This window comes from Pseudophryne corroboree, chromosome 6, assembly GCF_028390025.1.
Source record: "Pseudophryne corroboree isolate aPseCor3 chromosome 6, aPseCor3.hap2, whole genome shotgun sequence".
Classification (NCBI taxonomy): Eukaryota; Metazoa; Chordata; class Amphibia; order Anura; family Myobatrachidae; genus Pseudophryne; species Pseudophryne corroboree.
In genome coordinates, this window is record NC_086449.1 from 824,140,891 (window position 1) to 824,166,644 (window position 25,754).

Sequence of the window (25,754 nt, forward strand, 5' to 3'; positions counted from 1 at the left end):
ATCTGGTGTCCTCCTACTCCAGCAGGCACAGGTTCCGGGACAGCCCGCCGCTACGTCTGTGCCGACGGGTGTCGGCACCCAGCCTGCGTCCCATACACAGGTGAGTGATAAACAGGACAGTATCCCCATATCAGGCACCACCTGCTTATCTTTACAGGGGAAATCTGGAGTTCTAGAGGGTTGTGAGTTCAAAATACTTACCTGCACCGACAGCCCGTCGACACAGGTCGGATTGCATACTGCAGGAGAGGTTCTAGCGCCTGACGTGGGGGGGATGTTGTTTGTTAATGCAGAGTTTGGTCTACAGAGGTGTAGTAACTATCCCCTGACATTTGGGATGGTTCTCCTTGCAGCGCAGAAACACGGGCCACCTCTGCATGGGTCTTCAGGGTGATCACTGGCTTCATTTTGTGTTTCAGGGTGTTCAGCATCAGCCACTTCCCCAGTATCAGATGCCAACCCCCGCCTCCAGCTTGTCCGCCCCAACGCAACCCGTCATTGGCCAAACTCCTGCTGCTGCCACCACAGGGAGCCAGGTGAGTGGCGCGGGCTAGATGGCTCAGTTAGTCTTCCACACGTTTCATTATAGTCTGGTGCAGAAACGGTAATTTTACAGCGTTATGTTAAAGGTCCTAGTGCTAACCGGGTAACACGCACTTTCAGAAGGACCAAGCGTATATGACTGGCACTCGGCAGAAATGGGTATTCAGCTTGGTGACGTCTAACACTGCCCATTTTCCTACATTATCCAAGCAATGACAACGCCAGCTCCCAGTCTTGTCATTAAATGGCGACATACACGGGATCAATACTAAACACACACAGGAGGGATCGGCTCTGCTACTTGGCAGACTAAGTGACACCGCTGAGATTAAAGTCACGTTAACCAATATGTAAAGATGCCAGCTGGTATACTCGTAGTGTGTCATTTATTGTTACCTATCTTGTGTGGGACCATTACTCCCTTCTATGCAGATCATGGTCTAATAGACGTTAGTGATTCCCAATGAGGGTGTTGGCACGTTCCACCCTTTGCACGCGCAGCTCACGTTTAGGACACCGGTTGAACAGAGGCTGTGTTCACCAGGGATGGGCAGATAGTGTTCTACTCCCTGCCACAGACTGGTCTACAGACTGGGGAGACCCTGCACCCGCCTGTCACCTAACCCTGCCAATTGCAGAAAATCTTATGCCTATAATTTGGCCGTGTGTCCTGCTAAACTCCTAGCTGCATGATTGCCTTTTTGTCTCTGCTCTACCTCCGCACCCTCACCCTCCTCCCTGCATGGTATGCCCTCAACCTGGCCAATAGCAACTGCAGTCGGTAACTTACCGCCATGTCACTTACCACAGTGGGGGATGGGGGGGGTCTCCTTTATTCAACCTGTTTTTATTGGGCGACTCTGCCAGATTGGATAGATTACAGGTGTAGCGGTGGCCTGTGGGATATTCTACGCAGTACGTATTACCTGGTGCACAGATGGTCGCTGCATGTGGTTCCACAAAGACCACCGCTCCGCCACATAAGGTTGGTTAGCTCAATTGGAAAAATGGCAGCATGACGCAGCCTCTCCCAGGGATCAGGACGTGGGTGCCTTAGTAAATGCTAATATTTAGATGGTACAGCTTTAAATATCTTAAATAAAGTCTGTGTATGGTTAGCACCTGGGCTGAGGCAGGGTCCTTACACGTAGTGATTCATTCTTGTTTTCCTCCTCATAAGCATATTAAACGTGTGAGAAGAAAGTCTTGCTAGTGGCCCTTCAGTAAGATGGTGGAAACAGCACAAGTGTCCTATATGGTTATTCTCACACTCAGAGCCGGCCCTAATCAATATGATGTGATGCCCTAGGCAAGATTTTGGCTGGTGCCCCCTAGCACCGTCGCTAGTTCTGCAGGAGATGCCTGGCATGAGTCAGCTGGCAGCTCTGCTAACGTCGGGCGCCTTTTGTTTATGAAAATGCATCTTATTATTTGCATTACTTTGTGGCTAGGATGCACAAGCAGCTTTTGCTGATTAAAATGATACGCAGCATGCCTATATTCTGTGTGCGGCTGTATCTGCATACGAAAATGCTACATTACAGTGATTTCCAGGAATACACTGCAATGTAGCATTTCATATGCAGATACAGCCGCAGTCATACACAGAATATAGGCATGCCACATATCATTTTAATCAGCAGAAGCTGCTGGTGCCCCTAAGCTTACCAAATTCCCTAGGCGTTTGCCTATGCATAAGGCCGGCTCTGCTCACACTCCTTAGCATAATAGGGATCACACAGGCCATGACTTGTCCCTGTAGGATCATTGTAATAAAGAGGGCAGGTATTCTGATGTAACATGCGGCCTGTATGGTTAGAGGCAGGAAGACACCGTGCGCTCTTGCTGGGTTCTCATGGCTGCCCCTGCATCATGTGACCTCTGCTGGGAGAGGTGTGTGAGATATAGTGACGTAGCATGTCCCTCCCCCCCCCCCCCTCCGTCTCCTGCCTGTTACCTGCACGTCTCTTTACGCTGACTTTTCTTTCATTAGAATTTGGTCCCTGATTTAATATGTACAGGTCCTGCTTCTCTGAACCTAGCTTGCTAAAATATAAAATCATCTGTACGTTTCTTTTTATTTGTTTTCTTTTTTACACGTTCTTGATTGCCAGCTCCCCATCTCACCGCCTTTACCAGCTATCCATGGAGAGCCTGTGGTTCCTGCAGCAGTCATGCCCATCCCATACCCAGCCGTTGTCCCGACTGCGGCTGCCTCCCTGCCGCCTCAGTTCCTACCACTGGCGCAGCCTTTGGTGGCCCTTCCGCTCCTCCCCCAATTTACTGCCCCACAGCTGCCACTGTCCGTGCCCATTGCCGTGATGCACGCTGGCTTCCCAACCCTTCCTGTACCAATGTCACCAGGCTTTGGACAACCAGTATCAGGGTTGCCATCCTATTCCTTGGAGGCTTCGGCGCTTCCGGCTGGCCCTGCAATTATTTCCTCAAGTAACATAACTCCGGTTGCTCTCCAACACTTAACCCCTGTCCCCCGACAACTTGTGCCTCCGCCTGTTGCTCTGCCAACCACCCTGGGACAAGCTGCTGAGCTGCTGGTGCCTCAAAAAGACTCTGCATATCAGGTACTGCCACCTGCAGGCCAGACTGGGAACTGATGGTTTCCTCACATGTCACCAACTATTGAATGAATCGGGGATATCCCTTGAATGAAGGCAAATGTCTGCTTAGATGGCTTTAGTGTTTGCACTGGTATTGGGGACACAGCTAGCACACAGTCCAGCGTTTGTCCTGCAGTGAATGTTTGTGTGTGTTCTGTTCGGTAATGTGTTTTTGCACTTGTTGCTCATCCAGTGACTTCTTTTTCCTATGTCCCTATCGCAGGGCTTCCAGCCTCCTGTTCCATCTCAGTTCCCAATGGAGACGGGCCTACCTCCTTCCTCAGTCTACCCTCCACCAGTCGTGTCCCCTACCGCTTACACAGAGTGCCTGCCACAGCCCGGATACCATCCTGGCCTACCACAGCCTTACCTGGACGGCAACGGGACGATCGTGCAGCCTGCGGCCTCTGTGCCTGTGAATCTGCCACATTCTGTTACAGAGGTAGCCGGCTACGTTCACTTTACACTCCACGTTACATAAAATACAGACGCGTCTTACAAGCACCCTGTGGTCTGTTGTCTCGCGTAACGTTGGAGGAGACTATTTTGTAATTGTGTGTTCTGTAACGTCACGTGACCTTTATTTCTCGAGAGAGATCACCGTCACGGTGGATTCCCCGCCTGTCCAAGACTAGACCTGATTTATAATCACCGGTCACATCATGTAGCAAACGCAGATTACTATGTGGCATCACAGATGGTTAGAGCAGGGAGGGCCTGTTTGCTGGAGGCCCATAACCTCTTCACCCACCTCCGCTCTGCTTGACGGGGTGGTCGGAGCGTCCAGGCACTTCTGTGCAGGGTGATTGCTCTCGGCATGACGCTAGTGTGTTCTATAGGGGCAGCACATGGTTGTATGTCTGGAGTTCAGCACACGTGCTGCTGACTGTGACATGTAGAGGTCCAGAGGGCACTATACACAGGCACATAACGGGCTAGTATGATGGTAGCTTTAGTGGCCAGAATCTCACCAGGTACCTCTTGTGTCAGGGTCCCATTAGGGCCAACGACAAAAGGTGCCGCTGTTATGCCACTGCCTGTATGGGGACCGAAATGAGTATAACATTAATGATGAGTGAAAGCAGCTTGGGAGGCCCTAATGCAGTGTGTGCCTATGTATACACATTGTATGGTGGGTGCATTTATTTGCTACTAGGGTAAAATTAAGACGTTCTCCACCTTTTGAGTCTTCCACCTGTAATACCAGAGTGCAGACCTCGCTCAAGGACACCAAAGCTGTTATCTGCAGAACTTGGTTGCTTTGGACCTCCTGGTTGAAGGAATGCCAAGACCATTGCGTCACCAACTGCAGCATATAGACCGGTCCTAGGACGGTAAATGCTTTTCTCTATCGTCCTTGTGGATGCTGGGGTTCCTGAAAGGACCATGGGGAATAGCGGCTCCGCAGGAGACAGGGCACAAAAAGTAAAGCTTTCCGATCAGGTGGTGTGCACTGGCTCCTCCCCCTATGACCCTCCTCCAGACTCCAGTTAGATTTTTGTGCCCGGCCGAGAAGGGTGCAATCTAGGTGGCTCTCCTAAAGAGCTGCTTAGAGAAAGTTTAGCTTAGGTTTTTTATTTTACAGTGAGTCCTGCTGGCAACAGGATCACTGCAACGAGGGACTTAGGGGAGAAGGAGTGAACTCACCTGCGTGCAGGATGGATTGGCTTCTTGGCTACTGGACATCAGCTCCAGAGGGACGATCACAGGTACAGCCTGGATGGTCACCGGAGCCGCGCCGCCGGCCCCCTTGCAGATGCTGAAGTAAGAAGAGGTCCAGAATCGGCGGCTGAAGACTCCTGCAGTCTTCTAAAGGTAGCGCACAGCACTGCAGCTGTGCGCCATTTTCCTCTCAGCACACTTCACACGGCAGTCACTGAGGGTGCAGGGCGCTGGGAGGGGGGCGCCCTGGGAGGCAAATGAAAACCTTTTTTGGCGAAAAATACCTCACATATAGCCCCCAGAGGCTATATGGAGATATTTAACCCCTGCCAAGATTCACTAAATAGCGGGAGACGAGCCCGCCGAAAAAGGGGCGGGGCCTATCTCCTCAGCACACAGCGCCATTTTCTCTCACAGAAAGCCTGGAGAGAAGGCTCCCAGGCTCTCCCCTGCACTGCACTACAGAAACAGGGTTAAAACAGAGAGGGGGGGCACTGATTTTGGCGATATTGAGATATATATAAAGATGCTATAAGGGAAAACACTTATATAAGGTTGTCCCTATATAATTATAGCGTTTTGGTGTGTGCTGGCAAACTCTCCCTCTGTCTCCCCAAAGGGCTAGTGTGGGTCCTGTCCTCTGTCAGAGCATTCCCGGTGTGTGTGCTGTGTGTCGGTACGTGTGTGTCGACATGTATGAGGACGATGTTGGTGAGGAGGCGGAGAAATTGCCTGTAATGGTGATGTCACTCTCTAGGGAGTCGACACCGGAATGGATGGCTTATTTAGGGAATTACGTGAGAATGTCAACACGCTGCAAGGTCGGTTGACGACGTGAGACGGCCGACAAACTATTAGTACCGGTCCAGGCGTCTCAGAAACACCGTCAGGGGCGTTAAAAACGCCCATTTACCTCAGTCGGTCGACACAGACACAGACACGGACACTGAATCCAGTGTCGACGGTGAATAAACAAACGTATTTCTCATTAGGGCCACACGTTAAGGGCAATGAAGGAGGTGTTGCATATTTCTGATACTACAAGTACCACAAAAAAGGGTATTATGTGGGAGTGAAAAAACTACCTGTAGTTTTTCCTGAATCAGATAAAATAAAATGAAGTGTGTGATGATGCGTGGGGTTACCCCGATAGCAAATATTGGCGTTATACCCTTTCCCGCCAGAAATTAGGGCGCGTTGGGAAACACCCCTTAGGGTGATAAGGCGCTCACACGCTTATCAAGTGGCGTTACCGTCTCCAGATACGGCCGCCCTCAAGGAGCCAGCTGATAGGAAGCTGGAAAGATATCCTAAAAAGTATATACACACATACGGTGGTTATACTGCGACCAGCGATCGCCATCAGCCTGGAGATGCAGTGCTGGGTTGGCTTGGTCGGATTCCCTGACTGAAAATATTTTATTCATATAGAGCATTTAATAGGATGCATTCTATATATATGTACGTGAGATGCACAGAGGGATATTTGCTCTCTGGCATCAAGATAAGTACGTTGTCCATATCACCCGGAAGATGTCATGGACACGACAGTGGTCAGGTGATACAGATCCCATACGGCACATGGAAGTATTGCCGTATAAAGGGAAGGAGTTAGTTGGGGTCGGTCCATCGGACCTGGGGACCACGGCAACAGCTGGGAAATCCAACCTTTTTACCCCAAGTTACATCTCAGCTGAAAAAGATACCGTCTTTTCAGCCTCAATCCTTCCTTTCCCATGAGGGCATGCAGGCAAAAGGCCAGTCATATCTGCCCAGACATAGAGGTAAGGGAAGTAGACTGCAGCAGGCAGCCCCTTCCCAGGAAAAGAAGCCCTCCACCGCGTCTGCCAAGTCCTCAGCATGACGCTGGGGCCATGCAAGCGGACTCAAGGTGGGGGGGTAGTCTCAAGAGTCTCAGCGCGCAGTGGGATCACTCGCAGGTTGACCCCTAGATAGTACAAGTATTATCCCAGGGGTACAGATTGGAGAGTCGAGACATCTTCTCCTCGCAGGTTTCTGAAGTCTGCTTTACCAACGGCTCCCTCCGACAGGGAGGCAGCATTGGAAACAATTCACAAGCTGTATATCCAGCAGGTGATAATCAAAGTACCCCTCCTACAACAAGGAAAAGGGTATTATTTTTCCACACTATATTGTGGTACTGACGCCAGACGGCTTGGTGAGACATAGTCTAAACTGAAATCTTTGAACACTTACATAAAAGGTTCAAATCGAGATGGAGTCACTCAGAGCAGTGATAGCGAACCGGAAAAAAGGGGACTATATGGTGTCCCTGGACATCAAGGATTACCTCCATGTCCAAATTTGCCCTTCTCAACAAGGGTACCTCTGGTTCGTGGTACAGAACTGTCAATATCAGTTTCAGACGATGCCGTTTGAATTATCCACGGCACCCCGGGCCTTTTACCAAGGTAATGGCCGAAAAGATGTTTCTTCAAAGAAAAAAGGCATCTAAATTATCCCTTACTTGGACGATATCCTGAAAAGGGCAAGTTCCAGAGAACAGTTGGAGGTCGGAAGAGCACTATCTAAAGTAGTTCTACGACAGCACGACTGGATTCTAAATATTCCAAGAATCGCAGCTGTTTTCCGACGATACGTCTGCTGTTCCTAGGAATGATTCTGGGCATAGTCCAGAAAAAGGTGTTCCTCCGGGAGGAAAAAGCCAAGGAGTTATTCGACCTAGTCAGAAACCTCCTAAAACCAGGCCAAGTATCAGTGCATCAATGCACAGGAGTCCTGGGAAAAATGGTGGCTTCTTACGAAGCGATTCCATTCGGCAGATCTCAGGGGATTTGCTGGACGAATGGTCCGGATCGCATTTTCAGATGCATCAGCGGATAATCCTGTCTCCAAGGACAAGGGTGTCTCTTCTGTGGGGGCTGCAGAGTGCTCATCTTTTAGAGGGCAGCACACTCAGCATTCAGGACTGTGTTCTGGGGACCACGGATACCAGCCTGAGAGGCTGGGGAGTAGTCACACAGGGAAAAAATTTCCAAGGAAGTGTGGTCAAGTCTGGAGACTTCTCTCCACATGAATATACTGGAGCTAAGGGCAATTTACAATGCTCTGAGCCTAGGAAGACTCCTGCTTCAAAGTCAACCGGTGCTGATCCAGTAGGACATCATCATGGCGGTCGCCCACGTTATCAGACGGGGCGACACAAGAAGCAGGAGGGCAATGACAGCAAGGATTCTTCGCTGGGCGGAAAATCATGTGATAACACTGTCAGCAGTGTTCATTCCGGGAGTGGGCAACTGGGAAGATTTCCTCAGCATAAATGAATTCCACCCGGAAAAGTGGAAACTTAATCTGGAAGTTTCCACATGATTGTAAACCGTTGGGAAAGACCAAAGGTGGTTATGATGGCGTCCCACCTGAAGCGCCAGGTCAAGAGACACTCAGGCAATAGCTGGGACGCTCTGGTAACACCGTCGGTGTACCAGTCGGTGTATGTGTTCCATCCTCTGCTTTTCATACCCAATGTATTGAAAATGATAGGAAGGAGAGGAGTAAGAACTATACTCGTGGCTCCGGTTTGGCCAAGAAGGACTTGGTTCCCGGAACTTCAAGAGATACTAAGAAGGGTCTTGATTCGGCAAGAACCGTGTCTGTTCCGGGACTTACCGCAGCTGCGTTGACGCCAAGGCGGGTGAACGCCGGATCCTAAGGGAAAGAGGCATTCCGGAAGAGGTCATCCCTACCCTGGTCAGAGCCAGGAAGGAGGTGACCGCACAACATTATCACCACTTAGGTGAAAATATGTGCCAGGGTGTGAGTCCAGGAAGGCTCCACGGAAGAATTTCAACTAGGTTAATTTCTACATTTCCTGCAAACAGGAGTGTCTATGGGTCTCAAATTGGGTCCATTAAGGTTCAAATTTCGGCCTGTTGATTTTCTTCCAGAAAGAAATTGGCTTCAGTTCCTGAAGTCCAGAAGTTGTTAAGGGAGTACTGCATATACAGCCCCTTTGATGTCTCCAGTGGCACTGGGCGATCTCAACGTAGTTTTGGGATTCCTAAAAAATCACATTGGTTTAAACAACTCAAATCTGTGGATTTGATATATCTCACATGGAAAATGACCATGCTGTTGGTCCTGGCCTCGGCCAGGCGAGTGTCAGAATTGGCGGCTTTATCTCACAAAGCCATATCTGATTGTCCATTCGGACAGAGCAAAGCTGCGGACTCGTCCCCAGTTTCTCCTTAAGGTGGTGTCAGCGTTTCACCTGAACCAGCTTATTGTGGTACCTGCGGCTACTAGGGACTTGGAGGACTCCAAGTTGCTGGATGTTATCAGGGCCCTGAAAATATAGTTTCCAGGTTGGCTGGAGTCAGGAAATCTGACTTGCTGTTTATCCTGTATGCACCCAACAATGCTGGGTGCTTCTGCTTCTAAGCAGTCGATTGCTCGTGGGATTGGTAGCACAATTCAACTTGCACATTCTGTGGCAGGCCTGCCACAGTCTAAATCTGTTAAGGCCCATTCCACAAGGAAGGTGGGCTCATCTTGGGCGGCTGCCCGAGGGGTCTCGGCATTACAACTTTGCCGAGCAGCTACGTGGTCGGGGGAGAACACGTTTGTAAAATTCTACAAATTTGATACCCTGGCAAAAGAGGACCTGGAGTTCTCTCATTCGGTGCTGCAGAGTCATCCGCACTCTCCCGCCCGTTTGGGAGCTTTGGTATAATCCCCATGGTCCTTTCAGGAACCCCAGCATCCACAAGGACGATAGAGAAAATAAGAATTTACTTACCGATAATTCTATTTCTCGGAGTCCGTAGTGGATGCTGGGCGCCCATCCCAAGTGCGGATTATCTGCAATACTTGTACATAGTTATTGCTAACTAAATCGGGTTATTGTTGTTGTGAGCCATCTTTTCAGAGGCTCCGCTGTTATCATACTGTTAACTGGGTTCAGATCACAGGTTGTACAGTGTGATTGGTGTGGCTGGTATGAGTCTTACCCGGGATTCAAAATTCCTCCCTTATTGTGTACGCTCGTCCGGGCACAGTACCTAACTGGAGTCTGGAGGAGGGTCATAGGGGGAGGAGCCAGTGCACACCACCTGATCGGAAAGCTTTACTTTTTGTGCCCTGTCTCCTGCGGAGCCGCTATTCCCCATGGTCCTTTCAGGAACCCCAGCATCCACTACGGACTCCGAGAAATAGAATTATCGGTAAGTAAATTCTTATTATATAGGACTTTTAGACGTGGCGGAACAACACATCTGGGGGGTCAGGTCATTAGCCGTAGCCATGATCTCTGCCCACATTCTGCCGCAAACGCCCCTTCATGCCGGTCAGATTCCAGGCTAATTGGTGACTTTCTCTTGCAGAAGGATGATTTGATTTTGTGGAGGCCATACGGTCACTGGTCTTTCTGCTGGAAAGTGAGTCTGCCACTTGCTGCCAGCTCTTCCACCAGCATGTCACTGGCACCCGCCATGGAGTGGCGCACTTACACTTATGCTGGTGAAATGCGTTCTTCCTCACCGTGGCACTGCTTGCTGTGCAGCTAGATATAGCATGTTTATGGATAGTAAGCTAGGGGGCGCTGTGGTGGGTTTTCCTTCCATTCTGCCGTTTAAAGTCTTTCTCACACGTTGAACAGATAATTTATTGCTCTGAATTTTTATTTTATTTTCTTGCAGGGCCCCCAAAGTGTTACTCAAACTGCGCCTGCGGAGGCTGGGCCCCCTCAGACCACCCAGCTGGTTTCCTCCATGGACAGGTAATGAGGACAATGGTTTTGTGCTCGGCTAAATTCAGTTTGTGCTCTTGTTTTGAGGTCCCCTTTCTAAATTGTTACTCCCCCTGTTTTTGTCTTGCAGTGCCCACTCTGACGTGGCATCTGGGCTCAGTGATGGAAACGAGGGCGGTAGCGGTAGACACGAAGGACGCACCACCAAACGGCACTACCGAAAGTCTGTGCGCAGCCGCTCGCGGCAGGATAAAACTACCCGCCCTAAACTTAGAATTCTTAATGTAAGATCCTGCTGCACTGACCTCACTCTTCTTCTTTCTTCTTCCTCCTCCTTCTTCCTCCTCCCTCCTTCCTCCTCCTCTTATTATGTCACTAGTGTTGTTCAGGGAAATGTTAGGTACAAAAAAAACCCCAACAAAACTAATGATGTGCTTTGTTGTGGTAATACTACATTCCTGTGTTAAGAATCAGCAGATGGTGCCATCTAGTGGCTGTTACAGAAGACTGTGTCACACGACATTGTAACAAAGCTCATTGTTCTTCAGTTGATTGCAGACAATGGACTGTTGTTTTTATTTACTTGGCTTGTATCAAATTACTGTATATTCATCATCCAAACTTTGGTAGATGGCCGCTGTCCTGTTATAAGTTGCTAGTGCTCCGTCTAACATGTATTACATTATCCTCATTTCAGGTGGTGTCTATGTTACAATGTTCCCTAGTCTTTGGAAATGCAGTGAGTGAAAGTGTAGGTTCCTGACACCAGATTGGGCGAGTAATTCATATCCTTCTATGGATTGTGGGGTTCATTGGGCAGGAGCCAAGACCATCCACATTCACGTCCATTCCCCCCTGTCCATAGAACACTGAATCCCCTGGACTTTTTTCCATGTACTGGTATAGGGACAGTCTGGCAACTGGTATGCTTGGAAAGTGGAAGCCTATTCCTTACATGTGTCCACCTGTGGGGTCTCTCCTCTACCAACCTGTTGGTGGTTTTGTGGTATCCTGTGTTTTTCTAGAGCTGATGAGAGAGAGAGAGAGGGATTGCTCTATTATTAAATCCTTTTCTCAGATACTTGCGACTCAGACTGTCCCTGCAGGAAAATTGCTTTAATGTCCCCTTTAAAGCTGTTCCCACGGTCGCGTTCAGCCTCTTGTGGCTCAGGTACCCAGGCCACTTATGTACTCCAGTTAGCTGCCATACATAAGGCAGTCTAAATCCGTATTTCCTCAGGGAACTCCTAGCAGTGCATGTTTTCCAGATCCTTGCAGATCCCTGTTCCGGAGCACAGGTGTATTCAACGCTGGTTGACAAATGATCAAGATCCACAGGTGGTGGTGCTAATTACTCCACTTGTGGCTCACCGAGGAGACCTGAAAAACATGACTAGTCTGATTTCTCAGAGGACTGGATTTGGGAAATGCTGCTACAGCCGGTTGAACTCTGTGTGAGTGTGACCTCTGCCCCATTACCAAGCACGGTTTATGTTCTCTTGTAGGTATCAAACAAAGGTGACCGGGTGGTAGAGTGCCAGTTGGAGACCCACAACCGTAAGATGGTCACCTTCAAATTTGACCTGGATGGGGACAATCCGGAGGAAATTGCCTCTATAATGGTGAGTTGTCTAATCTTCTGCTGTTATCTGGAGAGGGTCTGTGGTGTCAATGCCAGTCTTATCGGCACGTCTGCTCTTCCGTCCCCAGGTGCAGAATGTGTTCATCCTGGCCACAGAGCGAGACTCCTTTGTGGAGCAGGTGAGAGACATCATCGAGAAGGCGGATGAGATGCTGAGCGACTACGTCAATGTGGAGCCAGAAGGAGAGCAGGAGGCGAAGAGTCTGCAGCTAAATTACCCCGAGTCCCAGGTAGTGGCAACATGTACCCCTGTGGTACTGTCACTCTTACACCGGCTGAGGACTCCTGGTCCATAACACTGTTTTCTCTGACGTCCTAAGTGGATGCTGGGACTCCGTAAGGACCATGGGGAATAGCGGCTCCGCAGGAGACTGGGCACAACGATCAAGAAAGCTTTAGACTACTGGTGTGCACTGGCTCCTCCCATATGACCCTCCTCCAGACTTCAGAATGAATCTTGTGCCCGGCTAAGCTGGATGCACACTAGGGGCTCTCCTGAGCTCCTAGAAAGAAAGTATATTTAGGTTTTTAATTTTACAGTGAGATCTGCTGGCAACAGACTCACTGCAGCGAGGGACTAAGGGGAGAAGAAGCGAACCTACCTAACAGGTGGTAGTTTGGGCTTCTTAAGCTACTGGACACCATTAGCTCCAGAGGGATCGACCGCAGGACCCGACCTTGGTGTTCGTTCCCGGAGCCGCGCCGCCGTCCCCCATACCCCATACAGAGCCAGAAGCATGAAGAGGTCCGGAAAATCGGCGGCAGAAGACTTCGGTCTTCACCAAGGTAGCGCACAGCACTGCAGCTGTGCGCCATTGCTCCTCATGTACACCTCACACTCCGGTCACTGATGGGTGCTGGGGGGGGGGGGCAATATAAGACACCTTGGCTGGCAAATCTACATCATATATAGTCCTAGAGGCTATATAGATGTAAAAATACCCCTGCCAGTATTCCAGAAAAAGCGGGAGAAGTCAGCCGGAAAAGGGGCGGGGCCATCTCCCTCAGCACACTGGCGCCATGTTTCCCTCACAGCTCCGCTGGAAGGAAGCTCCCTGGCTCTCCCCTGCAGTCTGTAAGCTACAGAAGGGTAAAAAAGAGAGGGGGGGCACTAAATTTAGGCGCAGGATATATATATATATATATATATATATATATATATATATATATATATATAAAAAACAGCTATAAGGGAAAACACTCATTTATAGTGGGATCCCTGTGTTATATAGCACTCTGGTGTGTGCTGGCATACTCTCTCTCTGTCTCCCCGAAGGGCTTTGTGGGGTCCTGTCCTCTGTCAGAGCATTCCCTGTGTGTTTGCGGTGTGTCGGTACGGCTGTGTCGACATGTTTGATGAGGAGGCTTATGTGGAGGCGGAGCAGATGCCTGTAAATGTGATGTCACCCCCTGCGGGGTCGACACCTGAGTGGATGGTGCTGTGGAAGGAATTACGCGACAGTGTCGACTCCTTGCATAAAAGGTTTGACGACATATCAAATGTGGGACAGCCGGCTTCTCAGCCTGTGCCTGCCCAGGCGTCTCAAAAGCCATCAGGGGCTCTAAAACGCCCGCTACCTCAGATGGCAGACACAGATGTCGACACGGATACTGACTCCAGTGTCGACGACGATGAGACTAATGTAACTTCCAGTAGGGCCACACGTTACATGATTGAGGCAATGAAAAATGTGTTGCACATTTCTGATGTTACCCCCGGTACCACAAAAAAGGGTATTATGTTTGGAGAGAAAAAACTACCAGTAGCTTTTCCTCCATCTGAGGAGTTAAATGAAGTGTATGAAGAAGCGTGGGCTTCCCCTGATAAGAAGCTGGTAATTTCTAAGAGGTTACTAATGGCGTACCCTTTCCCGCCAGAGGATAGGTCACGTTGGGAAACATCTCCTAGGGTGGATAAAGCGCTCACACGCTTGTCAAAGAAGGTGGCACTACCGTCTCCGGATACGGCCGCCCTGAAGGAATCTGCTGATAGAAAGCAGGAGGCTATCCTGAAATCTATATATACACACACAGGTGTTATACTGAGACCAGCTATTGCTTCAGCATGGATGTGCAGTGCTGCAGCTGCATGGTCAGATTCCCTGTCAGAAAATATTGATACCCTAGACAGGGACACTATATTGCTAACCGTAGAGCATATAAAAGACGCACTTTTATACATGAGGGATGCACAGAGGGATATTTGCCGGCTGGCATCCAAAATTAGTGCAATGTCCATTTCTGCCAGGAGAGGGTTATGGACTCGGCAGTGGACAGGAGATGCAGATTCCAAAAGGCACATGGAAGTTCTGCCTTATAAGGGTGAGGAGTTGTTCGGGGATGGTCTCTCGGACCTCGTTTCCACAGCAACAGCTGGGAAGTCTACATTTTTACCCCATGTTCCCTCACAGCCAAAGAAAGCACCGTATTATCAGGTACAGTCCTTTCGGCCCAATAGGGGCAAGCGGGTTAAAGGCGCGTCCTTTCTGCCCAGAGGCAGAGGTAGGGGAAAAAAGCTGCAGCATACAGACAGTTCCCAGGAGCAAAAGTCCTCCCCCGCTTCCTCTAAGTCCACAGCATGACGCTGGGGCTCCACAGGCGGAGCCAGGTACGGTGGGGGCCCGTCTCAAATATTTCAGCAATCAGTGGGCTCGCTCACGGGTGAATCCCTGGATTTTTCAGATAGTATCTCAGGGGTACAAGCTGGAATTCGAGACGTCTCCCCCCCCGCCGTTTCCTCAAATCTGCCTTGCCAACCACTCCCTCAGGCAGGGAGGCAGTGTTGCAGGCAATTCACAAGCTGTATTCACAACAGGTGATAGTAAAGGTACCCCTACTTCAACAAGGACGGGGTTACTATTCCACAATGTTTGTGGTACCGAAACCGGACGGTTCGGTGAGACCCATTTTAAATTTGAAATCCTTGAACACATATATATAAAAATTCAAGTTCAAGATGAAATCGCTCAGGGCGGTTATTGCAAGCCTGGACGAGGGGGATTACATGGTATCACTGGACATCAAGGATGCTTACCTGCATGTCCCCATTTACCATCCTCACCAGGAGTACCTCAGATTTGTGGTACAGGATTGTCATTACCAATTCCAGACGTTGCCGTTCGGTCTATCCACGGCTCCGAGGGTCTTTACCAAGGTAATGGCCGAAATGATGATACTCCTTCGAAAGAAGGGAGTTTTAATTATCCCGTACTTGGACGATCTCCTGATAAAGGCGAGGTCCAGAGAGCAGTTGTTGGTCGGGGTAGCACTATCTCGGGAGGTGCTACAACAGCACGGCTGGATTCTAAACATTCCAAAGTCACAGCTTGTCCCTACGACACGTCTACTGTTCCTGGGGATGGTTCTGGACACAGAACAGAAAAAAGTGTTTCTCCCAGAGGAGAAGGCCAAGGAGCTGTCATCTCTAGTCAGAGGCCTCCTAAAACCAAAACAGGTGTCTGTGCATCACTGCACGCGGATCCTGGGAAAGATGGTAGCTTCCTACGAAGCTATTCCATTCGCCAGGTTTCATGCAAGAACCTTTCAGTGGGACCTGTTGGACAAGTGGTCCGGATCGCATCTTCAGATGCATCGGCTGATAACCCTGTCTCCAAGGACCAGGGTGTCTCTGCTGTGGTGGCTGCAGAGTGCTCATCTTCAAGAGGGCCGCAGATTCGGCATACAGGACTGGGTCCTGGTGACCACGGATGCCAGCCTTCGAGGCTGGGGGGCAGTCACACAGGGAAGAAACTTCCAAGGACTATGGTCAAGTCAGGAGACTTCCCTGCACATAAATATTCTGGAACTAAGGGCCATTTACAATGCCCTAAGTCAGGCAAAACCCCTGCTTCAAAACCAGCCAGTACTGATCCAGTCAGACAACATCACGGCGGTCGCCCATGTAAACCGACAGGGCGGCACGAGAAGCAGGACGGCGATGGCAGAAGCCACAAGGATTCTCCGATGGGCGGAAAATCACGTGTTAGCACTGTCAGCAGTGTTCATTCCGGGAGTGGACAACTGGGAAGCAGACTTCCTCAGCAGGCACGATCTCCACCCGGGAGAGTGGGGACTTCATCCAGAAGTCTTTCAAATGATTGTAAACCGTTGGGAAAGGCCACAGGTGGACATGATGGCGTCCCGCCTAAACAAAAAGCTAGAAAAGTATTGCGCCAGGTCAAGAGACCCGCAGGCGATAGCTGTGGACGCTCTAGTGACACCGTGGGTGTACCGGTCGGTTTATGTGTTCCCTCCTCTTCCTCTCATACCAAAGGTACTGAGGATAATAAGGAGAAGAGGAGTAAGAACTATACTCATTGTTCCGGATTGGCCAAGAAGAGCTTGGTACCCGGAACTTCAAGAAATGATCTCAGAGGACCCATGGCCTCTACCGCTCAGACAAGACCTGCTGCAGCAGGGGCCCTGTCTGTTCCAAGACTTACCGCGGCTGCGTTTGACGGCATGGCGGTTGAACACCGGATCCTGAAGGAAAAGGGCATTCCGGAGGAAGTCATTCCTACGCTGATTAAAGCTAGGAAAGAAGTAACCGCAAACCATTATCTCCGCATATGGCGAAAATATGTTGCGTGGTGTGAGGCCAGGAAGGCCCCAACGGAGGAATTTCAGCTGGGCCTTTTCCTGCACTTCCTACAGTCAGGGGTGACTATGGGCCTTAAATTGGGTTCCATTAAGGTCCAGATTTCGTCTCTATCGATTTTCTTCCAGAGAGAACTGGCTTCACTACCTGAAGTTCAGACTTTTGTTAAGAGAGTGCTGCATATTCAGCCCTTTTTTGTGCCTCCAGTGGCACCTTGGGATCTCAACGTGGTGTTGGATTTCCTAAAGTCACATTGGTTTGAGCCACTGAAAACCGTGGATTTGAAATATCGCACGTGGAAAGTGGTCATGTTTTTGGCCTTAGCTTCGGCCAGGCGTGTATCAGAATTGGCGGCTTTGTAATGTAAAAGCCCTTATCTGATTTTCCATATGGATAGGGCAGAATTGAGGACTCGTCCCCAGTTTCTCCCCAAAGTGGTATCGGCTTTTCATCTGAACCAACCTATCGTGGTCTTGCGGCTACAAAAGACTTGGAGGCTTCCAAGTTGTTGGACGTAGTCAGGGCCCTGAAAATCTTATGTTTCCAGTACAGCTGGAGTCAGAAAGACTGACTCGCTCTTTATCCTGTATGCGCCCAACAAGTTGGGTGCACCTGCTTCAAAGCAGACTATTGCTCGCTGGATCTGTAGTACGATTCAGCTTGCACATTCTGCGGCTGGACTGCCGCATCCTAAATCAGTGAAAGCCCATTCCACGAGGAAGGTGGGCTCTTCTTGGGCGGCTGCCCGAGGGGTCTCGGCTCTTCAACTTTGCCGAGCAGCTACTTGGTCGGGGTCAAACACGTTTGCTAAATTCTACAAGTTTGACACCCTGGCTGAGGAGGACCTAGAGTTTGCCCATTCGGTGCTGCAGAGTCATCTGCACTCTCCCGCCCGTTTGGGAGCTTTGGTATAATCCCCATGGTCCTTACGGAGTCCCAGCATCCACTTAGGACGTCAGAGAAAATAAGAATTTACTCACCGGTAATTCTATTTCTCGTAGTCCGTAGTGGATGCTGGGCGCCCATCCCAAGTGCAGATTGTCTGCAATACTTGTATATAGTTATTGCTTAACTAAAGGGTTATTGTTGAGCCATCTGTTGAGAGGCTCAGTTGTTATCATACTGTTAACTGGGTATAGTATCACGAGTTATACGGTGTGATTGGTGTGGCTGGTATGAGTCTTACCCGGGATTCAAAATCCTTCCTTATTGTGTCAGCTCTTCCGGGCACAGTATCCTAACTGAAGTCTGGAGGAGGGTCATAGTGGGAGGAGCCAGTGCACACCAGTAGTCTAAAGCTTTCTTTATAGTTGTGCCCAGTCTCCTGCGGAGCCGCTATTCCCCATGGTCCTTACGGAGTCCCAGCATCCACTACGGACTATGAGAAATAGAATTACCGGTGAGTAAATTCTTATTTTCTCACTCTAGAAGCTGGAGGGGGAGTTCAGGAAGCCGGATCCAGTGTATTACTTGCCCCAGAGAGCTGGTAAGAAGCCCTCATTTATTTATCTCTTCTCTGCCCTGTTTAATCATCCCATCTGTGATGGGAATTTCCTGTATAACTGGAACCTGCAAGGTGTGCAGCTGGGAAGCGCAATGTATTGTCTGATTCTGCCTCCTAGAGGCCACAAAGGGGACAGGACTATCCAAGTGTACTGCATATGTTTTTCTTAGGCTCTTACAAAGCTGCCCCTCCTTGCAACAGAATCGATCAAACCTGGATGTAATATAGACGCGTAGCTTTCTGACGTTGTGCCTCTCTCCCTTCCCTTCCCCCCCGCTCCAGATTTTGTTCCTTGCCTCAACACTCAGGTGGTTCACTCTGCTGGGAGACGCTTCATCGTCAGCCCGGTCCCAGAGAGTCGATTGCGAGAGCCCACGTTCTTCAGCAACTCCTCGCAGGACCCCCAGCTGAGCGGTGAGTGCCATACTTACTAAGGGCAAACTCTGGGATGTGATTTGTCCCTTCATTAATTTAATATTCCTTTATTTCCAGTTCCAGCCTCTCACGTGCCCGGCATGAACCTCTCACACTCGGCTTCCTCCGTCAGTCTGCACAGTGCGTTTGCAGAGCTGCGACAGGCACAGATGACCGAGGGGCCCAGCACAGCTCCACCCATCTTTAACCAAACTGGGCCTCCATTCCCACCGTCTCTCACCACGCTCGCTGGGACCTTTGCTGCCAACGTAACGGGACCTTCACTACCCCCGATAGCAGCGCCCAGCACCTCCCAGTCTGGAGTCCAGCAGCCATCGCTTGGTGACGGTGTTACAAGGACTCCTGCGCACACCAGTGTGCCAAGCACGGCGCCCCCAGTCACTGCTCTGCCTACTCAGCCGATTGCCACAGGAGTAATAACTGGTGTGCCGGTGTCCACGGCTACTCCGCAACCTGTAACTTCTGTTCCTACGTTGCCGCTGGTTGTGGGAGTCCCTGTAGGACCTGGAACAGTGACCTCACCCCCCACACAGTCTGTTCCCATTGTCGGTACCACTGGGACAATGCCACAGACCCTGACCTCCCCTCCTCTGCCGCAGCCGGTGGTAAGCATAGCTGGAACCGTGCCGCACACCTCTGTGTCAGCTCCGGTTGTACCAAGTACCGCAACGCCGACACAAGTCCAACTGAGTAGCAGCACTTCAGCTCCGAGCTTTGTGGTGAGTGTCCCAGTCAGTGCCTCTCATCTAGAGAGTGGCAAGAAGCCGGCGGAGGTCACCGCCGTTGCCAGTACAACCGGAATGTCTCTGCCTATCTCTGCTCCACTCACCTATGCACCTGCGGAAGAAGGGAACGTCACAATGGTTGGAAATCCGCCTCTCGTTCATCCTACACACCTTCCCCTGGGTGTGACTACAACTCCTGTTGTATCTGTAGCAGGTGGAGCTGTGGCCACACCTGTGTCTTCTCAAGTTCCATTGCCTGGGGCTGTACCCGTAGGCCACCAAGTGCCCAGCCTGCCTAATGTACAGCACACCTTGCCACTTACTCAAACACAGTCCACCCCTGCACCCAGTCTGCCTCATGCCCACTCAGTTGAGGGCGATACGGACAGTTTAACGAAGCCCGGGATTGATGATATCAAGACTCTGGAGGAGAAGCTGAGGTCGCTGTTCAGCGAGCATGGGAGTGTGGGGGCTCCTCACGGACTCACACCACAAGAAGCTACCGGTGGTGCAGTGGAAGGAGTTCCCTTACCCGGTCCTCCACCAGCCACCGTCTCATCCCAGGCCAAGCCTACAGCCACTGCACCACCCACCAGCTTACCCCTGGGACCATCTGGTGTGCCTACCCTGGCCCAGGGCCAGACCCCTGGACAAGCTGTTACTCCCGTCACTTATGCGTCGGCTGCAGTTGCCCCTGCAACCACGGGGAAAGCTGGGACCCCTTCCTCAAAGCCCCCACTCAGTAGAGTACCGGTAAGTTGTCTTTTAACTTTCCATTTGTAAACATTTGGTACAGACAGGTTGTGTATAACATGTAACGTTTGGCCACAATCCCCAGCGGGATGTTCTATAAAATGGGAGGAACGGAAAATTTCCCTTTAGCTTGTCTCTGGAATTGTTCTTCTTTCGTGAGGTAACGCCATTTTCCTGCCACTATTTTTGCTCGCGAGTAAAGTGGGCGTGGGTTTAACGGTTCATTAAAATACTCGTTACGCAGTCTCCGATCCTTTGTTGGCGGCAGCACAGTCTGTAACGTCGGCAGTCTCCTCCCAGCTGGCGCAGGTTAAGCGTCTGCACCCGCACACCAGGGCTGCAGGAGGAAACACATTTTTATAGACTAGCGATGGGACTTGATGTTGTTACATCCGGAACGGAGAGGTTATTAAGATAAAAATGTACGGTTCTCCTATCAGACACATTCTCAGGTTTTCCTGTTCCTCCACTTTTATATGCTCTCTAGTAACAGTGGGGCAGATGTATTAACCTGGAGAAGGCACAAGGAAGTGATAAACCAGTGATATGTGCAAGGTGATAAAGGCACCGGCCAATCAGATCATAACTGTTAATTTACATATTGGAGCTGATTGGCTGGTGGCTTTATCACCTTGCACATATCACTGGTTTATCACTTCCTTATGCCGTCTCCAGGTTAATACATCTGCCCCCCTGTTTATTAAAGTATAGGGACGAGGGGATGTAAATGAACTCTGCCTATCACTCGGATAAGTACATTGGCCATGTGCATCCTATGCAGGAATGTGGGGGGTAAATCGGGAATCAGTTTCCTATTTTTCACAGGACTAACCGGAATGCTGACTTCTAATCTAAATCTTACGGCCAGGCCGGCTATGTCCACCTTATCCTATCTCTGTGTCCTCTTAGCCAGCTGCATTGCATGATGGGATGGGGAGTGGGGCTGTAGTATAGTCCGCGATCACTCTTGTATAACATACGTACTCCTAGCTAGTCACTGACCGGTCGGTAGTGGGGCCGCATGTTCTGTGCCTCCTCAGTCAGAGGCAGATGTATTAACCTGGAGAAAGGCATAAGGAAGTGATAAACCAGTGATAAGTGCAAGGTGATAAATGCACCAGCCAATCAGATCCAATATGTAAATGAACAGTTAGCTGATTGGCTTGTGCGTTTATCCACTTGCATTTATCACTGGTTTATCACTTCCTTATGCCATCTCCAGGTTAATAAATCTGCCCCTATGTGTGGAGACAACATTCATGAGAGCCTGGTTCTGTAGCGCGCCATGAGAACGCAGCGTATGCGGTCACAGGTTAGCGTTAGGAGAATGGATGGGCTGTATCCTCATGAAGGTTGGTGCACCCCACAGAACAGCGCTGTCCACCTAGATGTCCATGTTTCAGCATACTCCTCTACACCAGACTGCGGCTGCATTAAGTTGTACAGAATGTATTTGGGGTGGGCATTTGTCAGGCATTGTTATAAGACTGGAATAGTGAATGAGGCCAATGGCAGGTGACGTAGAAAGAGGTTATGTGTATATACTGCCTGTCTGATGGCGCTGACTCTCCCTGTCCTGTAGGTGGTCCTGTCCGGGGCAGAGAGCGCAGTAGGCAGTCCGTCTGGGGAACAGCTTCCGCCTCTCCCAGGACCTTCACTAACTCAGGTGCAGCATGAGCCTCCTCTCCTTCATATAACTTCTTGATGAATGAGCCCTGATCTGTGCATGTCCTATCTTCTTCCTCTCCGACTTACCCCATCACCCCTTCAGCTAAGGAAGAACTAGCGCTGCAGGTTATTCTCTGTGTCCCTACTCCGCTTAGGATAGACCATGACCCCTCGCTGCTTCTCATTACAGTCCCAGCAGCCTCTGGAAGATCTGGATTTCCAGTTGAGAAGAACGTTGAGCCCCGACACTGTCCCCGGGCCATCTGCACCCGGCTGTGTGAGTGTGACGTCTGGGCGGGTGACTGTGCGAGACCCATAGCTACTAACACTCAGCTGGCTTTTTATAGGCCACTGGAATAAGGCGCATAAGGGGTCATATGTCATGATGCGTTATACCCCCTCCCCCAATCATATCAGGTGCCGCCAGGTGCTGCTATTACATCACACATGAGCAGTGAGCCGCTGGTTTGTATGCGTTTAACAAGGCTCAGATAATGTAAGAGACACCAGTTTTTAATGTCGGGGACTGTAAATCGCCATAGTATGTAAAGTTCACAGACAATAGCCTCCTCCAGCCATCTATCCACACGGTATCGATGTACAGGGCCCGTATAATCCCTCAGACCCCGTTTGTGTGCGCTGCCCGCTTGGGACGGGGTTTCAAAGGGTACAGCTGCCCCCCTGCCGTTGTGTGTTTGAGCTTTCCTCTGGCATTGCAGTGCCCGGGACCTATAGCTCAAAGGAACATTTTTGTTTTTTAAGGCTCTGCCAGGTGCTGACAGCACGAATGTAACCGGATCGGCGAGCTCGTCTTCACAGCCTCCCGCAGATGGTAAGCAGCGCCCGTCCCCGGTCACAGCGGCCGCAGTATAACCCTTTCAAATGTTGCTCATTGAAGTAGCAGGGGGTGGCATCTTTGCTCCGTTCGGTCTTTAGAGCCTGAACCTCCTCTTCCAGCTTGGAGTCGTTAACGTCAGCTCTCTGACCCATGGGGTCATCTCATAATTAATAGTGATCATAATTTTCTACATGAGATTTTAAATATTCCCACATTCGGGGCACCTGGGAAAGCGGGTGGTTGCAGGAGGGGAGTGGGCACCTGGGAAGGGTCTGTGGACATGGCTGGGGTTGGCAGTGAGAGGTCGTGGCCTCCCAAATGTTAATGATCAGTTTGTGATGTTGCTGTTTTCTGTGAAGTTTCAGCAGAGCCGGTAAGAGCCAAAGGAGAAGCGGGCGCCAGTGCGGGGGTCCTAAAAATGGGGCGTTTCCAGGTGAGTGTCCAGCGCTGCACCATCATTCTGTTCTGTGCTGGGTAATGGTGACCGTAATATCCACTTGTTTATCGCCAGTCGTCTTATGCAGATATTATAGTTGGGAGCGGTGGTTTTTATTTTCATTTGCATAATTTTGACCGTTTAATGTACTTTACTATATATGGGACATATTGCCCCAAGTGCTCTGTGATGATAACCACCTTATTGTAAGCAGCTTATGGAGTGTCTGTTTCTCCAGGTCTCTGTAGCAGCAGAGGATGCGCTGAAGAAGAGCGACGATCCACAACTGGAGTCTTCATCCACCTCTTCTTCGAGCTCCTCCTCATCCGGCTCCTGCAGCAGCCCAGAGGGCACCCTGGTGAAGCACCAGCACCGTGCTGCCGGCTCATTGGACATAGTGGATGGTATTGTACCCTCCCAGTTTCCTCTGCGTAGCCCTTCCCCCAAGCAGTCAGTTCAGGTGGGGCGATTTCAGGTCTCCACTTCCACCGCAGACAAAGTTGGCCGCTTTTCTGTGTCTCGGGCCCAGGATGAACTTTCAGTCGGGCAGGTAGAGCCCCCCCGAGCGTCTTCTCCAAAGACTCAGCCACATCTGAACGGGCCCTCTTCCCATCCAGAGTCTTCGGCCACTCTGAGTGACCCGCCCAGAGGGACCCATGACGACAGCCCAGGGAGCCCGGTCACACAACACCACCTGAGCGCTAAGGTCAGCCTGCAGAGTCTCAGCAACTCCTTTAACTCCTCGTACTTGAGCAGTGACAACGAGTCTGATATAGAAGATGAGGACCTGAAGAAGGAGTTACGGAGACTGCGGGACAAGTGAGTGCCCGGTTCATTACTTGCGATATACCCCGCAGCCTGGTATAAGACAGATGGGAATTTTGCAGCATGAAGAATATAGTCTTGGTTAAACACTCTGATAGCTTTGTGCCAGGCTCCCTATAGCCACCCGTCTATACCCCAGTGTCTGCATGTTCCAGTGTCCCCTAGTAACTGACTGAGAAAAGTTAAAATTGCAATTCCATTAAACAGATTGTTACTGGGCGTGCACTCACGGTCTCGCCAAGACTTGCGTTACTCCCACAGGGTGAGGTTGATGTTTCTCTTTCTCTACAGGCACCTCAAGGAAATCCAGGAGTTACACAGCCGCCAGAAGCAGGAAATTGAACGGCTGTACACCGCTTTAGGCAAAGTGCCCCCTGCTGTCATTATCCCCCCCGCAGCACCCCTCTCCGGCCGGCGGAGGAGACCCACCAAGGGCAAAGGCAGTAAATCCAGCAGGGGGAGCTCTCACGGGAATCGTAGCCCCCAGCTGTCAGGTACGTGACTATAGGGGGGCGGGGCACCGTCTTTGTGCGCTAACCATCTATTCACTTTTCAGGATCGGGTAAATAGAGTAAAGCGTGGGAACAGCTGACCCTGATCGTCCGTAATCAGCCTCTGCCTCTTGCCCAGGTCACCTCACCTGCTCACCTGTTGTGTTCTTTACTGTAGGTGATCTGTCCACACAGAGCACTCCTGCAGTTCTCCCCCAGCAGAACCTCCTCCTGCCCCCTAATAGCGTGCCTGACAACGGACAGCTCCTGAAACCCTCACCTTCCAGCGACCTCCTCTGCTCTGCCTTTACCAGTGATGCTGCTCTGTCTGTACCCAGCCTGTCAGGACAGGGACAAGGTAAAGGCTGCACACAGACCATGTAACCGTTTTCCTTTCTAACCGTGATAGATGTGTCTGTACTTACCCCACCACCCACACTTCCCAGAGCCACAGTACATCTCTTAGCTGTGCCTCATGCTGTTTCCACAGCTGCCACTAAGAGGCAGGACTTCCTAGCCTGCTTTGCAGAATATAGTACTAGACCCCGCAGACATGCAGCCGCTGGGACCGCCAGAGCTAGAAACTCGGCGTGACATTTCACCAATATAAAAATATTTGTAGTAACTACTCTGGCCAGCAGATGGCGCTGCAATAGTTGCAGTTCTCATCCTTTGAAAGTTTAAGTAACTTGTAAATCTCTGCCAGGGTTTCACTGTAATTTACGCTGGCTGTGTATGTGATTGTGAACGAGCCGTCATGCACACGTTACGCAGTAGTTTTGTCTGGATTATTCATTGGGGCAGATGTATTAAGCCTGGAGAAGTGATAAAGTAGTGATAGCGCACCAGCCAATCAGCTCCAATATGTGAATAGACAGGAGCTGATTGGCTGGTGCGTTATCACCTTGCATTTATCACTTCTTTATCCTTTCCCCAGGTTTAATACATCTGCCCCACTGTGTAGTATAATAGTCCCTGTTTTTGGCATTATAAGCACTGAGGCTCTGCCTGTAGTCACCTCTGTGCTGCTCAGCGTAGGGTTCTGGGGCGCTGTCCTAAGCCCCCAGTCCCCCGCAGCAGCACAGACGTGGTGTCTCGTGATCTGTCTCAGCTCCGTCTGTCTCTGTCCTTTTTGTCTCTTGTTTTATTCCGTTTCCATCACAGGCTGGGCCAAGTTTAACTGTGCGTCAGAGCGGGTCTCCTTCAAAGTGGCCGGCAGGAGGACGCGATTTCTCAGTACGCCCTGCTTGGCTCTTTGTGTGTAACTCTTTTCTCCTTCCTCATCTCTCTCC

General features: G+C 50.4%; 1 protein-coding gene across 12 annotated transcripts in view; it reads left to right on the top strand.

Annotated features, from left to right (window-relative positions):
• WNK1 (WNK lysine deficient protein kinase 1) overlaps window positions 1–25,754 on the top strand; it is a 138,039-nt gene that overhangs the window by 105,286 nt on the left and 6,999 nt on the right. For 4 of the 12 annotated variants that reach the window (XM_063929214.1, XM_063929223.1, XM_063929224.1 and 1 more), the window contains 20 exons: window positions 23–100; window positions 420–536; window positions 2,658–3,125; window positions 3,385–3,603; window positions 10,184–10,237; window positions 10,499–10,578; window positions 10,679–10,832; window positions 12,054–12,170; window positions 12,259–12,420; window positions 18,216–18,273; window positions 18,574–18,705; window positions 18,784–20,204; window positions 21,787–21,870; window positions 22,063–22,149; window positions 22,635–22,704; window positions 23,070–23,143; window positions 23,385–23,965; window positions 24,263–24,465; window positions 24,641–24,820; window positions 25,627–25,719. In XM_063929214.1, the coding sequence (XP_063785284.1) occupies window positions 23–100; window positions 420–536; window positions 2,658–3,125; window positions 3,385–3,603; window positions 10,184–10,237; window positions 10,499–10,578; window positions 10,679–10,832; window positions 12,054–12,170; window positions 12,259–12,420; window positions 18,216–18,273; window positions 18,574–18,705; window positions 18,784–20,204; window positions 21,787–21,870; window positions 22,063–22,149; window positions 22,635–22,704; window positions 23,070–23,143; window positions 23,385–23,965; window positions 24,263–24,465; window positions 24,641–24,820; window positions 25,627–25,719 (4,432 nt within the window). The remainder of the gene's footprint in view (window positions 1–22; window positions 101–419; window positions 537–2,657; window positions 3,126–3,384; window positions 3,604–10,183; window positions 10,238–10,498; window positions 10,579–10,678; window positions 10,833–12,053; window positions 12,171–12,258; window positions 12,421–18,215; window positions 18,274–18,573; window positions 18,706–18,783; window positions 20,205–21,786; window positions 21,871–22,062; window positions 22,150–22,634; window positions 22,705–23,069; window positions 23,144–23,384; window positions 23,966–24,262; window positions 24,466–24,640; window positions 24,821–25,626; window positions 25,720–25,754) is intronic. The other 8 variants (XM_063929219.1, XM_063929220.1, XM_063929215.1 and 5 more) reach the window with 7 other exon arrangements.